Source organism: Salmo trutta, chromosome 36, assembly GCF_901001165.1.
Source record: "Salmo trutta chromosome 36, fSalTru1.1, whole genome shotgun sequence".
Lineage (NCBI taxonomy): Eukaryota > Metazoa > Chordata > Actinopteri > Salmoniformes > Salmonidae > Salmo > Salmo trutta.
In genome coordinates, this window is record NC_042992.1 from 24,307,546 (window position 1) to 24,321,122 (window position 13,577).

At 41.5% G+C, this 13,577-nt stretch overlaps 1 protein-coding gene across 2 annotated transcripts; it reads left to right on the top strand.

Moving 5' to 3' along the window:
• Window positions 1-542: 542 nt before the first annotated feature.
• On the top strand, window positions 543-5,551 carry LOC115175701 (nuclear inhibitor of protein phosphatase 1-like). 2 transcript variants are annotated; one of them, XM_029735147.1, is made up of 7 exons: window positions 543-631; window positions 1,166-1,226; window positions 1,656-1,809; window positions 2,059-2,279; window positions 2,413-2,557; window positions 2,676-2,740; window positions 3,840-5,551. In XM_029735147.1, the coding sequence occupies exons 1-7, from the start codon at window positions 582-584 to the stop codon at window positions 4,209-4,211; spliced, it is 1,068 nt and encodes a 355-aa protein (XP_029591007.1). In that variant the 5' UTR covers window positions 543-581; the 3' UTR covers window positions 4,212-5,551. The 2 variants fall into 2 exon arrangements, with proteins under 2 accessions (XP_029591007.1, XP_029591008.1); XM_029735148.1 differs by having other exon boundaries at window positions 599-631; window positions 1,171-1,226.
• Window positions 5,552-13,577: the final 8,026 nt, after the last annotated feature.

A 13,577-nucleotide genomic window follows, 5' to 3' on the forward strand; every position in this document is an offset into this window, starting at 1 on the left:
GTCTCCTGTTGTTTCAGGTCCGCTACGGCCTAGAGAATGTCTCCTGTTGTTTCAGGTCCGCTACGGCCTAGAGAATGTCTCCTGTTGTTTCAGGTCCGCTACGGCCTAGAGAATGTCTCCTGTTGTTTCAGGTCCACTTACATGAATGGCTATTGGAATTTGTTTAATAAAAAGACAGAACATTTTGGTTTATCAACATGCATGACTGATACTTGTGATGGGACCAATTCTTTAGAATGTATTTATTTTCACCAATCTCCCTATTTGACTGCCTTTTATTTGTTTTATTTTGTATTTGTTTTATGTTTGAGGTCCTCAATGGTATGTGACAGCTAATGCAGTGTAAAATGTTGATTGGCTAAATTTATGCTTGCAATGAAAATAACTAACAATTTTGATGTCTTGATTAGCAAAATAATCAACAACAATATGGTCACAAACTTCCACAATTGTATCTAAACTTCAACATAACAGTAGGCTAATTTTCAATGAAGTATTTCCTCATAAACTACGATACCCAGCTTTCTACAGACGAACCTGAAGTCCTCACTTTCCCAGCATTCACTTGTACACGGTGTAAGATGGCAGCAAACTCAAGCACTAACACACCTCTTTTTGACTGCCCGTCATGGTAAGACCTGCGACGATGTCTAATGCATAATTTTGACTGTCAAAAATCAAAAGCATGCAGTAGAGTGTTGTAAGGTCCATGTCGGCGAAATAAACAAGATAGTCGTATCGAAATAGGCAGCAGTGTACTTACTAGAAACTAGCAAGCTATCTGGCTAACTTGGCTATGATCTTGAAGTGCTCAGTCACAGTCGTATGCTAGCTGTTGAAGAACATTCTACTAACTAACGTTAACTTGTCAGTGAAATCCAGCGTCAAGGTTTGATAAAGATCTATGGCGTAACATTATTGGTGTTCCCGAATGCTTACTGTTATGGAGGATTTGCAATCCTATTCCTTTCCCGAGATAATAATTACAGTAAGAGTATTGCTTGGGAAGTTTACACAAATTATTAGAAGAAATGGCATGCAAACCCATAGTCTTGTTCAACTACTTTTGCAGCAAGGCAGTGAAACCACAGTCTTGAATAAAGGCATAATTATGTCATGCAATTAACGTTCACTGTGCGTGTCTGCCGTATGTGTATTTTGTCAGGGCAGGGAAACCTCCCCCTGGACTCCATCTAGATGTGGTGAAGGGAGACAAGCTAGTAGAGGTAAGTCTACTAGCCTAGTCTTAACCCTGACCCCAACTTCCACCTTCATGACAATAACAGCTTTTGGTGCTGGACCAAAAATAACCACACATAGAAGAAGCAAGAGCAATGCCCGTGTGCAGAATACATGGCTTGTATCAATTGACTCCTTGGATTCCAAGGCTGTCAAAGACCTACACTTAATATAACCCTAAAATGCCCTTGAGCAAGGCACTTAACCCTAATTTGCTCCAGGGGCACTATACTACTATGGCTGACCCTGTAAAACAACACATTTCACTGCACCGATCTAGTGTATGTGACAAAACATGTTTTGTGTGTGTGTATATATATATATATATACATATACAGAACAATTGCAATACCAGTCCATGACCTTAGATAGGCAACTCTCTTCACATTTCATCCTGCCTTTTTTTCATTTTGTAGAAGCTAATCATTGATGAGAAGAAATATTATCTGTTTGGGCGGAATCCAGACGTGTGTGACTTCACCATAGACCACCAGTCGTGTTCTCGTGTCCACTCAGCCCTGGTCTACCACAGACACCTCAAGAGGGTTTTCCTGATCGACCTCAACAGCAGTAAGTATCTAGTACTGCTTAGTATCCTGCAGTGTTCCTTGGTCGTCTGACACTTAAGTTAGTTTTCAAGTGTTTGTTTCAGTGTAAATATTCGTTCAAGAAAGAGAACCATAGCTTGCTGGGCCCTGGTACAAAAATATTTGGGTCATGCCACATCATTGTAGATGCCAAATACAATATACAGTATGTCAACTTCAACATGAAGTGAAATTTTGAAAAAGGACAATCCATGTCATACTGTCCCCTCAGCTCATGGTACGTTTCTCGGTCATATCCGTCTGGAGCCCCACAAGCCCCAGCAGGTGCCCATCGACTCCACTATGTCATTCGGGGCGTCCACACGGGTCTACACCCTGAGAGAGAAGCCCCAGCCCCAGTCCAGCACCATACCTGGGGGAGAGGTGAAGGCAGGGGAGGATGAGGAGCTCAAAGGACTACTGGGTCTACCTGAGGAGGAGACCGAGCTGGAGGTAAGGGTGTGTCATGTGTTCTTGGGAGAGAGATTCATGTCTTGTGCAAGCAACTTATGTAGTATAATTTTCTTGTTTCTCGATCTGTTTGATGACCCTGACCACAGCTATCCTCTTGTTTCCCCTGTTCTAGAATCTGACAGAGTTCAACACGGCCCACAACAAGCGTATCTCCACCCTGACCATCGAGGATGGAAACCTGGACATCGTGAGGCCCAAGAGGAAGAGGAGGAGCAGCAGGGTCTCCTTCAGCGAGGAGGAGGAGGTCATCAACCCAGGTGTGTTACTGTAGTTAGGGTTGATGATGACACTCACGTGCACATAGACACACGCCTGCACACAGACATGCAAGAACACACAATGAATAATGGAATCCTGTGTGTTTTCTTGTTACAGAGGACGTGGACCCGTCAGTAGGGCGCTTCAGGAACATGGTACAGACTGCTGTTGTCCCGATCAAGGTAAACCTCTTCAAGTCCATCTCTTACTTTATGCCGGGGATGATTCTTGGGAAAAATTGCAAAAGTTGTTTTACTTCTTCAAGTCCATCTCTTACTTTATGCTTTTTTTTGTTTCCCTTTTCTTACTTTGGGCAAAAATGTAAATGGTGTTTTCAAGCTACTGAAGCTGGTGTGTAAATGTGTAAATGTATCTAGCTTTTTATTTATTTCTACCTTATTTATGTAACTTTCTTACTCATCCTTATTCACGATTCATTCATGATTATCCGTAATCATGGTGCATGGACATTAATGTAGAGGTGTTCAGAAACATTCTATTCTTATTTACAATAAAAGTGACTCCAAAATGACAATATATTATTTACCATTAATTTCTATTGGGCACAACTTAATCTGAAACAAAACCCCCCAAAATTTGGGGACTACTCTAATACACGTATAAGTGAATTTGGGCAAATACTTATGATACCTTCAAATGGGGGACTAGGTACATAATGTGCTTTCATTTCTAAATGGTAAAACCGATATCTATGAAAATACCTTATATTCTTCTTACATGTACAACTAAAGTAAAAAAGCATAGGATTGGTGTAAACATGGATGAGAGTTTCTTTCGAACATATTTTTTGCATTCCTATTCCAAGTCAAAATGAGATTGAATGAATAATTTAAACCTAACCCTATATATAACCTTACCATCACCTTATTTATTACTATACAACACAAATGCATGATTTCTGTTCCTAACACTAAAAATGAATCTAAATAATATAAAAACAAAATAAAAATATTTGTATACTACTAAAACAAATGAGCAAATCAGGTCTGAAAAATAACTGAAAGTAAACTGAATTTCAAATAAAAAAAATGATAGAAATAAAAACTATAATAACCTTGGTGTTGACCGATCGCAATCAATCTATGCTAAAAGTGGTTGTATGTTGACAAATCGAGATTGATCATATCAATCAATCCCATTTAATTTATAAATCGTTTTTTAAAACATTTGTCAGAGGACTTCACAGTGCTTTATAACTGACGCCTCTGTATTGCCATCTTCAATCTTCTCATTCCCACCTAAACCCTGCTACCCAATCAGAAGAGGAAGATGGAGGGTAACGCTACACTAGGTCTGGAGGACTCTGTGGTCAGACGCATGCAGAACTTCCCCTTCAGTGGAGGGCTCTATGGAGACCTCCCACCCACCAGTGGAGAGGCCGGCTCCCTCCCCACCGCGGCCCAGGCTGGAGCTACTATCCTGGGAGGCCAGCCGCTGGTCTTCCCTAACCCTGCTCCAGAGGTGGACCTCTCCCCCACCTCAGCCTCAGCACAGCCCTCCGTCACCCTCAAACCTGCTGCTAATCCTGCCCCTGGACCCTACACGGCCGAGGTGCTCAACGAACCACGCAAGAAGAAATACGCCAAGGAGGCGTGGCCAGGGAAGAAGCCCACGCCTTCTCTTCTGATATAGGTCGTTTTCAAAATGGCACCCTATTTCCCTTAGTGCACTACTGGCCAAAGTTAATGCACTATATAAGGAATAGTGTGCCATTTCAAATTTGCACATAGCACCTCCCTGGACAATGTAATGGGAGGGGTTAGTATTAGTTAGGAGAGTGGTCACATCTCTGAACAACCAATCAATCAAAACTTCCTGTACTGTACAAGCTGTGACAAAGGGATATATAAGCAACCCTGATATAGGGAGACGTTTGTAAAAATAATATATTATTTTGGTTTGGATGTTTTTTTTTGGTCTGTCTGCTTCAAATGTATATTACGTTTTGTTTTTTATTGCTCATCTCACTTGTACTGACAAAGTAGTGTCTGTCTGAGCTCAGATTAAAATGTTATTTAAACTAATTTAACCTATACACATACGCAGGCTTCTTGAAGCTTATCATAAGACTTACTGTAACAGATTGGTGCATATGAACCATTTGTTTTACAGTTTTATTTATTATTCTAAATGAAACACCGCTCTCTGTTGCAAAAAACAATCTTATAAATTTGCTATTCACTCTGACTTTGTGGATATTTGAAGTGCCGTTGGTTTCACTGAAAACCATCTTACTGTCGACAGAGGGTACCGTTAACCAGACAGACTGCTAGATGTTTTAGTAATCCACTCAGACAAGGCTATGAACTGAGGGTCCAAATTGGCTTTAAAGAAATTAGGAAGAAACAAACCACTGTGTGTGAGACAGTCGTTATGTTTTTGCTATTTTTATACAATTATTTGGCGGTTGGTTGAAATGGAACCCATTATTGGCAGATATGTATGAAATTTAGTTAAGAAGAATACATAAATGTTTAAACAGTGACATGATGGTAATTACAATTAATATCTTTGTTTGATATTTGTATAATAAACAGTAATAATCCATACTCCTCTCTTTGCTGTGTGAGATGATGGTGGGAGAGGAGGATTAGTTTAGTCCCTAGAGAAATCTCCCACTGGGTCTCTGCTGTGTTGCTTTCATGTCCCCAGTTTTACCTTTTTACTTTACACAACGCCGTCTACTGAGGAAGCTCCTGGGATGGCTAATGAAGGGATTTTTCAGCTAATTAATGGATTTTTCCGCTAACTGAATGTGATTGTCTGTTCTGGGAACACGTAAAATGTGTCAGTTACTCTTCCAAGGTGATGAGTTTTACGCATGTCTCTTTGTTTCTAATTATTACTTGTGGGTTTGTTAAAGCAAAAACTATTTGAAAAGCAATCTGTCCGCAAAACCAATCTGTAGTTTTATGGGAGTAAGAATAAATCAATTAAATTGTTGTACTCCCATAGATAGCAGTGATCAGCAATGAAATTCTATCTACAATGTGGCTCATTTTTATTACTTGTATTTCCATGGTCAATGCAGTGTTGGATTCTACTAGATTCTGTCAACATGTCGCTCATTTTGAATGTTGTGTTCTTCTAATTGATCTCTTTTCCACCAGAGGGCAACATGTGTACTGTGATCTGCTCTCTTTTGTTGAATCTAGAAACCACCCGATGTCTTCCTACCTCCATGGATTACTATCAACTCATACCAGTTTCACAAATGTTCTCCATCTAGGAAGGAAAATGAAACCTTTATTAGGTAGATTCATCCATTTAGGAAATATATTATTGTTAGTATTCTGTATCAATGAATAGATGGTAGCAGACATTGGGTTCATAATATAGTCAGTCAAAGATTCATATTGTGAATTGAACTGTCATTGTTGATTTTAAAAGGACAGTGATGAAGGCCAATCAAAGACCCACATCCTGTGCCTTTGTTTCCAGTTTTGAGGGTCAGTAGCAAAGCTATCAGTTTTTTTGCCTTTTGGCTGGTATTATATATTTTAGTAACATCTTAATGCTTGTGATAGTCTGTTGTAAAGGAATGTTGGCAATACCATAGTCATGCTCTGCTCCATGAGGTGATCTTATTTAGAGAAACTCTGGAGTGGGTTTAGTAAGAGAACATGCAGCTACACCACCTCACCTGTAGGGGTCTCTGGGGTTCTTCGCTGGCCCTGCTATGCTGTCTCTGTATTTGTCTCAAATGGTACTCTATTCCCTATATAGTGCACTTAATGTGAACAGGGCCCTGGTCAAAAGTAGTTCACTACATAGGGAATAGGCTGGCATTTGGAACGCCATCTCTGTCTCACCAGTGCAGATAAACAACCAGCAACTCCTTAATCAAATTTGCATGAGCTCGCTCAGGTTGCCATGGCAATAATTATCAGCACTGCCTAATTAACTTTCTCAATTGCTTAATGAGATACGACCCTCTGAACTCAATTTTTTTTCTTTCTAATCCAAGTATTATTTTTGTTATTCTCTCTATCTCTCTCTTCCATTCTCACTCTCCTCTGTCTTAACCTGTGACCACTGAGATAATAGAAACTACAGAGAAAATAAATCCCGCCTCACATGATTTAACACAGGAATGTATAGGTTGAGACAAGTATATTTCCTGGTAGTTTCACACATGAAATGCAAAATGGAGACTAAAAGATACTACCTGTAATACTGGTATATTATCCATCAGCATCTATTAGTATATTGAGTATGCAACTCACATGTTGTGATGTAGCGGCCCCTGAAGGCTTCAGGGGCCACAGGTGACCTGCTGAGACAGCTGAGTGAAGGAGGGGTGGCGAGACCGCACCGGCCCTGATCACCTCAATCGCCTGTCGCATGCAGCGAAGCGGAACTCTCAAGAATTTTTTGAGATGGGGGAGACGGGGTGGAAAGCACCCGGTGACGTCCCTCACAAAGCCGCCTACCCCTCTCCCACCTTGTCACACCCAATGTTCTATACCTCTACATCCCTACCAGGCCCCTGAGTCGTTCTGATCCAATTCCCTTCTCTTCTCCCCTGGAGTGTGCATTTGATCACTTCCCCTCATTGAATTGGTATAGGCATGTGCTAGAGGTAGAATCCAACATATTTCCACCAGTCCATTTGTGAGATCACATTGAGGGGTAGTGAACGAGTGCTCACTTCTGCAGAGTGTAGGCGGCCTTTCTCTCATGAGTAGTTGTGCCTTGAACCCTGGGAATGACTTCATTATGCAGTAACTGCAACTGTTTTCTACTCCACCCTGTGGACTGAGCTGTGGTGGTCAGTCAGCCAGCTCAAGGATTTTCCTCCAGTGTACAGTAAACTAGGCAGGCCAGCCAGGTCCATTATGGGATCACTGCTAGGGCAGCAGACCACAGCGGTCAGATCACTTCATGGGAACTCCTGTTACATTTTTCAAGGGAGGGATATTTAAATGTATACAGCCGGGTTGGAGACAGTTCAGAATCATGAACGTAAATGATTCATTAATAAATTGCCTGTTGTTTAATATGAGGATTTGTTTTGATTCATGAATTGACTGAATTGGAAACTGAATTGGATGCCTGGTCCACAGGACTGGGTCAATTCAATCACATTTACTGTGTATTTATATTACACGTTATAGTTGCTTTGCCTTTTGGGCATACATACTGTAAAACAAATAGAGGTTATTCACCATTCCCTATTTCCCTACTAACCTGAATAGCCTGTTTTTAGCTCGTGGTTGCATCCAGTTATGTATTTGTATTTATTATGGATTCTCATTAGCTGCTGCCAAGGCAGATTTCACAACATATTGTGTGTGCCCTCAGGCCCCGACTCTACTAACACATATCTATAACGCGTGTGTGTATAGTGCGTATGTTATTGTGTGTTTGTATACATGTTTGTGTTTTTTAACAGTCCCCGCTGTTCCATAAGGTGCATTTTTGTCTGTTTCTTCAATCTAATTGTACTGCTTGTATCAGTTACCTGATGTGGAATAGAGATCCATGTAACCATGGCTCTATGTAGTACTGTGCACCTCCATAGTCTGTTCTGGACTTGGGGCCTGTGAAGAAACCTCTGGTGGCATGTCTTGTGGGGTATGCATGGGTGTCCGAGCTGTATGCCAGTGGTTCAAACAGACAGCATGGTGCATTCAACATGTCAATACCGCTCACAAATACAAGTAGTGATGAAGTCAATTTCTCCTCCACTTTGAGCCAGGAGAGATTGACATGCATATTATTATTGTTAGCTCTCTGTGTACATCCACGGGCCAGCCGTGCTGCCCTGTTCTGAGCCAGTTGAAAACTGACAACACAACTGAACAGTAGTCCAGGTGTGACAAAACTAGAGCTTGTAGGACCTGCCTTGTTTTGTTAAGAATGCAGAGCATCGCTTTATTATAGACAGACTTCTCCTTATCTTAGCTACTGTTCTATCAATATGTTTTGACCATAACAGATTACAATCCAGGGTTACTCCAAGCAGTTTAGTCATCTCAACTTGGTCAATTTTGACATTATTCATTACAAGATTTAGTTGAGGTTTAGGGTTTAGTGAATGATTTTTCCCAAATACAATGCTTTTAGTTTTTGAAATATTTAGGACTAACTTATTCCTTGCCACCCAATCTGAAACTAACTGCAGCTCTTTGTTGCTGTCATTTCAGTCGATGTAGTAGCTGACGTGTATAGTGTTGAGTCATCCGCATACATAGACACTAATTTTGTCAATGAAACAATCATTAAAGTAATTGGCAATATCAGTGGTTTTTGTGACGAATGAGCCATCTGATTCAATGAATGGTGAAGCGGAGTTTGCCTTTTTGACCAAAATTTCATTTAAGCGGCTCCAAAGCTTTTTACTATCCTTCTTTGTCATATATCTTTGTTTCATAGTGTAGTTTCTTCTTTTGAATCACTTTAGTCACATGATTTCTCAATTTGCAGTGCGTTTGGCAATCGGTTGCACAGCCAGACCGATTTCTCATTTCTTTTCCCTCATCCCTCTTAACCATACAATATGGCTCTGGTTGCATCCATCTAACTGCTGTAATTCTTTAGTTGTGAAATTTCCTTTCTGTTTCCTTTAAACCAGAGGACGAAAGTGACGGGGGAAGATTATCTTTGTAACACCTCTGCCTGCGCTGCATCACTGTGTATTTTCTCTCCCTGTGTGAGTGGATTTCATGGATGAGGGTGCAACCTGAAACCGGATTAGCTCTAGGTGTCGGATAGTGTTAGATAAATCTCTCTTAGGCAGGTGTGGCAGAGGGAAGACTGTCTGTCTGCAACACACACACAGGGCACACTGAACACGAAACACTGTGTGCTGAAGGGGAATTCTTAAAGCGGGAATCAGCAGTTGAAACAACAACAAGCATACTCCTACCCCTGTTTGGGTAAAAAGCTGAGGGATGGGCCCGGAGAAATGTAACCACTCTCAAATTCATAGACACAATTATGGCTGCAAGGACTGACCATCCTTGATATCAAAATGATTGTTTTAACCATGTTTGAGGCTATATAGTGTTTGTCTATGTTTACTTTGTTTACAAACATTGGAGTAAAACAACCTTGTACAGTTGAAGTGGGAAGTTTACATACACCTTAGCCAAATACATTTAAACTCAGTTTTTCACAATTCCTGACATTTAATCCTAGTAAAAATTCCCAGTCTTAGGTCAGTTAGGATCACCACTTTATTTTAAGAATGTGAAATGTCAGAATAATAGTAGAGAGAATGATTTATTTCAGCTTTTATTTCTTTCATCACATTCCCAGTGGGTCAGAAGTTTACATACACGCAATTAGTATTTGGTAGCATTGCCTTTAAAATGTTTATCTTGGGTCAAACGTTTTCAGTAGCCTTCTACAAGCTTCCCACAAGAAGTTGGGTGAATTTTGGCCCATTCCTCCTGACAGAGCTGGTGTAACTGAGGCAGGTTTGTAGACCTCCTTGCTCGCACACGCTTTTTCAGTTCTGCCCACACATTTTCTATGGGATTGAGGTCAGGGCTTTGTGATGGCCACTCCAATTCCTTGACTTTGTTGTCCTTAAGCCATTTTGCCACAATTTTGGAAGTATGCTTGGGGTCATTGTCCATTTGGAAGACCCATTTGCGACCAAGCTTTAACTTCCTGACTGATGTCTTGAGAGGTTGCTTCAATATATCCACAAAATTTTCCTACCTCATGATGCCATCTATTTTGTGAAGTGCACCAGTCCCCCCTGCAGCAAAGCACCCCCACAACATGATGCTGCCACCCCAGTGCTTCACGGTTGGGAAGGTGTTCTTCGGCTTGCAAGTGTCCCCCTATTTCCTCCAAACATAACGATGGTCATTATGACCAAACAGTTATATTTTTGTTTCATCAGACCAGAGGACATTTCTCCAAAAAGTAAGATCTTTGTCCCCATGTGCAGTTGCAAACCGTAGTCTAGCTTTTTTATGGCGGTTTTGGAGCAGTGGCTTCTTCCTTGCTGAGCGGCCTTTCAGGTTATGTCGATATAGGACTCGTTTTACTGTGGATATAGAACCTTTTGTACCTGTTTCCTCCAGCTTCTTCACAAGGTCCTTTGCTGTTGTTCTGGGATTGATTTGCACTTTTCGCACCAAAGTACATTCATCTCTAGGAGACAGAACGCGTCTCCTTCCTGAGCGGTATGACGGCTGCGTGGTCCCATGGTATTTATAGTTGCGTACTATTGTTTGTACAGATGAAAGTAGTACCTTCAGGTGTTTGGAATTGCTCCCAAGGATGAACCAGACTTGTGGAGGTCTACAATTTGTTTTCTGAGGTCTTGGCTGATTTCTTTTGATTTTCCCATGATGTCAAGCAAAGAGGCACTGAGCTTGAAGGTAGGCCTTGAAATACATCCACAGGTACACCTCCAATTGACTCAAATTATGTCAGTTAGCCTATCAGAAGCTTCTAAAGCCATGACATCATTTTCTGGAATTTTCCAAGCTGTTTAAAGGCACAGTCAACTTAGTGCATGTAAACTTCTGACCCACTGGAATTGTGATACATTGAATTATAAGTGAAATAATCTGTCTGTAAACAATTGTTGTGAAAATGACTTGTGTCATGCACAAAGTCGATGTCCTAACCGACATGCCAAAACCTACAGTTTGTTAACAAGAAATTTGTGGAGTGGTTGAAAAACGAGTTTTAATGACTTCAACCTAAGTTGATGTAAACTCCCGACTTCAACTGTATTTTGGGTTCTGATGGGGTACGACAGTTGAACTAAGCTCATGAGGCATTTTTAAGTTGGATTCTTCAAGAATCAATGGGTACATATAAGTCCAAAAATTAATGTAGATGCAGATTGCTCCTTTAAAATATTACTAATACCACATTGGTATTCCTCAAAGGGCCAATTTTCGTTGTGGTTTGCTTTCCACCTATAAAAAGGTAGGAAGTGCTTGTCAAACCAACACACTACCGCCAGTGGCAATACTTGGGAGTGAAATAAAACGCTGCCTTTTTGTCTTTGGGAAAGTACTAAAAAGTGAGAGAAGTATAGTTGAGTAGCCTGGTCCCAGATCTATTCATGCTAACCAACTGCTATGGTCATTGTCACATCAAACGACACAAACAGACTAGGAGCTGAGGAGAGTGGAGTGTTTCTCCATGGTTCTGTCACATTGAGAAGCCACATGGTTGGCTGCAGCCCAGGCCTCCAGGCAGCCCAGGCCCAGGGAGGAGACATATTCCTGGGATGACCATGGGCTGTGTACTGGCTGCAGACAACCAGACTTCCTTTCCCGCTGTTTCCACACACACACACACACACACAACCCCCAAGTCGCACCACAAAACAACACCCACAGCTCTCCTTATGTAACAGCAGTGGGTTGTAGAGGAAGGAGGGCTAGAGGGAGGGAACATCATTGATGAACAAAAAGAGAGAAAGATAGAGAGGGAGATGAAGTGATGTTAAAAGGTCTTAAGACCTAAGATTGGGCTCACAGTTGAGTACCTGAACAGTACAGCGCAAGAATGCAGTCTGGCTCTCAAAGTCAAATTCAGAAGGGGTTTTAAAAGGATACATTTTGTTCAGTGGACATGCCTCATGTTGTACATGTGAGAGTCTACTCTTCTGACATGCCTAATTGGAGCTATAGTCAGTCAGTCCGTCGTTGTTTCTCAACACAAGGGTGGGTGTGACATCATCATCCCATCCCAGTAAACACATCAGTAGTAATCCTGGTAAGGTACACTGTAAAAAAACGTGTTTTTATGGTAACTTACTGGCAGGCCAGTTACCTGTACGTTACTGTAAAAAAGATATAGTATGTTACCTTAAATTTCAAACAGTCATTTACAGGTAACTAGCTGCCAGTAAATTACCATTAAAACAACAGTATTATTATTTATTTTTTACAGTGTAGTTAGCTAGAGGTTGCTTGGTTCAAAGATCTTCCCTCACTGATTTTTCTCCTGTTGTTGTTTGAGTTTGGAGCTTCCATGGTTGTTTGTCAGTGCCAATGCCCAAAAGCTTAGCTTGCTACGGGCTATGATATATCACTACACACATCCGCTCAGCTCCACTCAACTCAGCTGGCCGTGGCTCAGTGTTTGCATTCCATGGGATAGGAGTCACACCGCATTCCAGTTACAACTTAACTGTGGTGCATAAAAATCTCCTCTCCAGACCGCAGGGCAGGGACCATGTGTTTTCAATTACCCCTTGGTTTCTCATTTATGGCATCTCTCCCTCATTTTTCCCTCTCTCTCACCCTCTACTCTTCCCCTCCTGTTTTTGTTCCCCCCTCTCCTTCACTCTTTCACACTCTACTCTTCCTTCTCTTCTCACCCTCCCCTTCTCTCACACACATCATCTCCCAACCCTCCCCCTCCTTGTATTGCCCCCCCACTCTCTCTCTCTTTCCCTCTGTCACTCTCACCCTCTCCTTCCCTCCTCTTGTCCCCCACTCTTTCTCTTTCACATCTCATGTTGTGATAGACCTGTTTAGCCACCATGAAAGCATTCCACTATACCAGCGTTTGAGGATATGGTTGCCCCTGACAACCAAGCTGTCAATAGTGCAGGGGATTTTCCATTGAAAACAGGATAATGGGGTTATAGAATAGAATATATTATAGAATATACACTGTTTACAAAACATTAAGAACACCTGCTCTTTCCATGACATAGACTGACCAGGTGAATTCCAGGCGAAAGCTATGATCCCTTATTGATGTCACCTGTTAAATCTACTTCAATCAATGCAGATGAAGGGGAGGAGACGGGTTAATGAATGATTTTTAAGCCTTGAGACAATTGAGACATGGATTGTGTATGTGTGCCATTCAGAGGGTGAATGGGCAAGACAAAAGATTGAAGTGCCTTTGAACGGGGTATGGTAGTATGGGCTAGGTGGTAGTATGGGCTAGGCACACCGATTTGTCAAGAACTGCAGTGCTGCTGGGTTTTTCACGCTCAACAGTTTCCCATGTGTATCAAGAATGGTCCACCACCCAAAGGACATCCAGCCAACTGACAAC

Excerpts from the sequence above, each read along its gene's own strand:
- LOC115175701 (XM_029735147.1), top strand. The coding sequence starts at position 582 with ATGGCAGCAAACTCAAGCACTAACACACCTCTTTTTGACTGCCCGTCA. Across the intron at positions 632-1,165 it reads CTTTTTGACTGCCCGTCATG|GGCAGGGAAACCTCCCCCTG; the intron begins GTAAGACCTGCG and ends GTATTTTGTCAG. Across the intron at positions 2,280-2,412 it reads AGGAGGAGACCGAGCTGGAG|AATCTGACAGAGTTCAACAC; the intron begins GTAAGGGTGTGT and ends CCCCTGTTCTAG.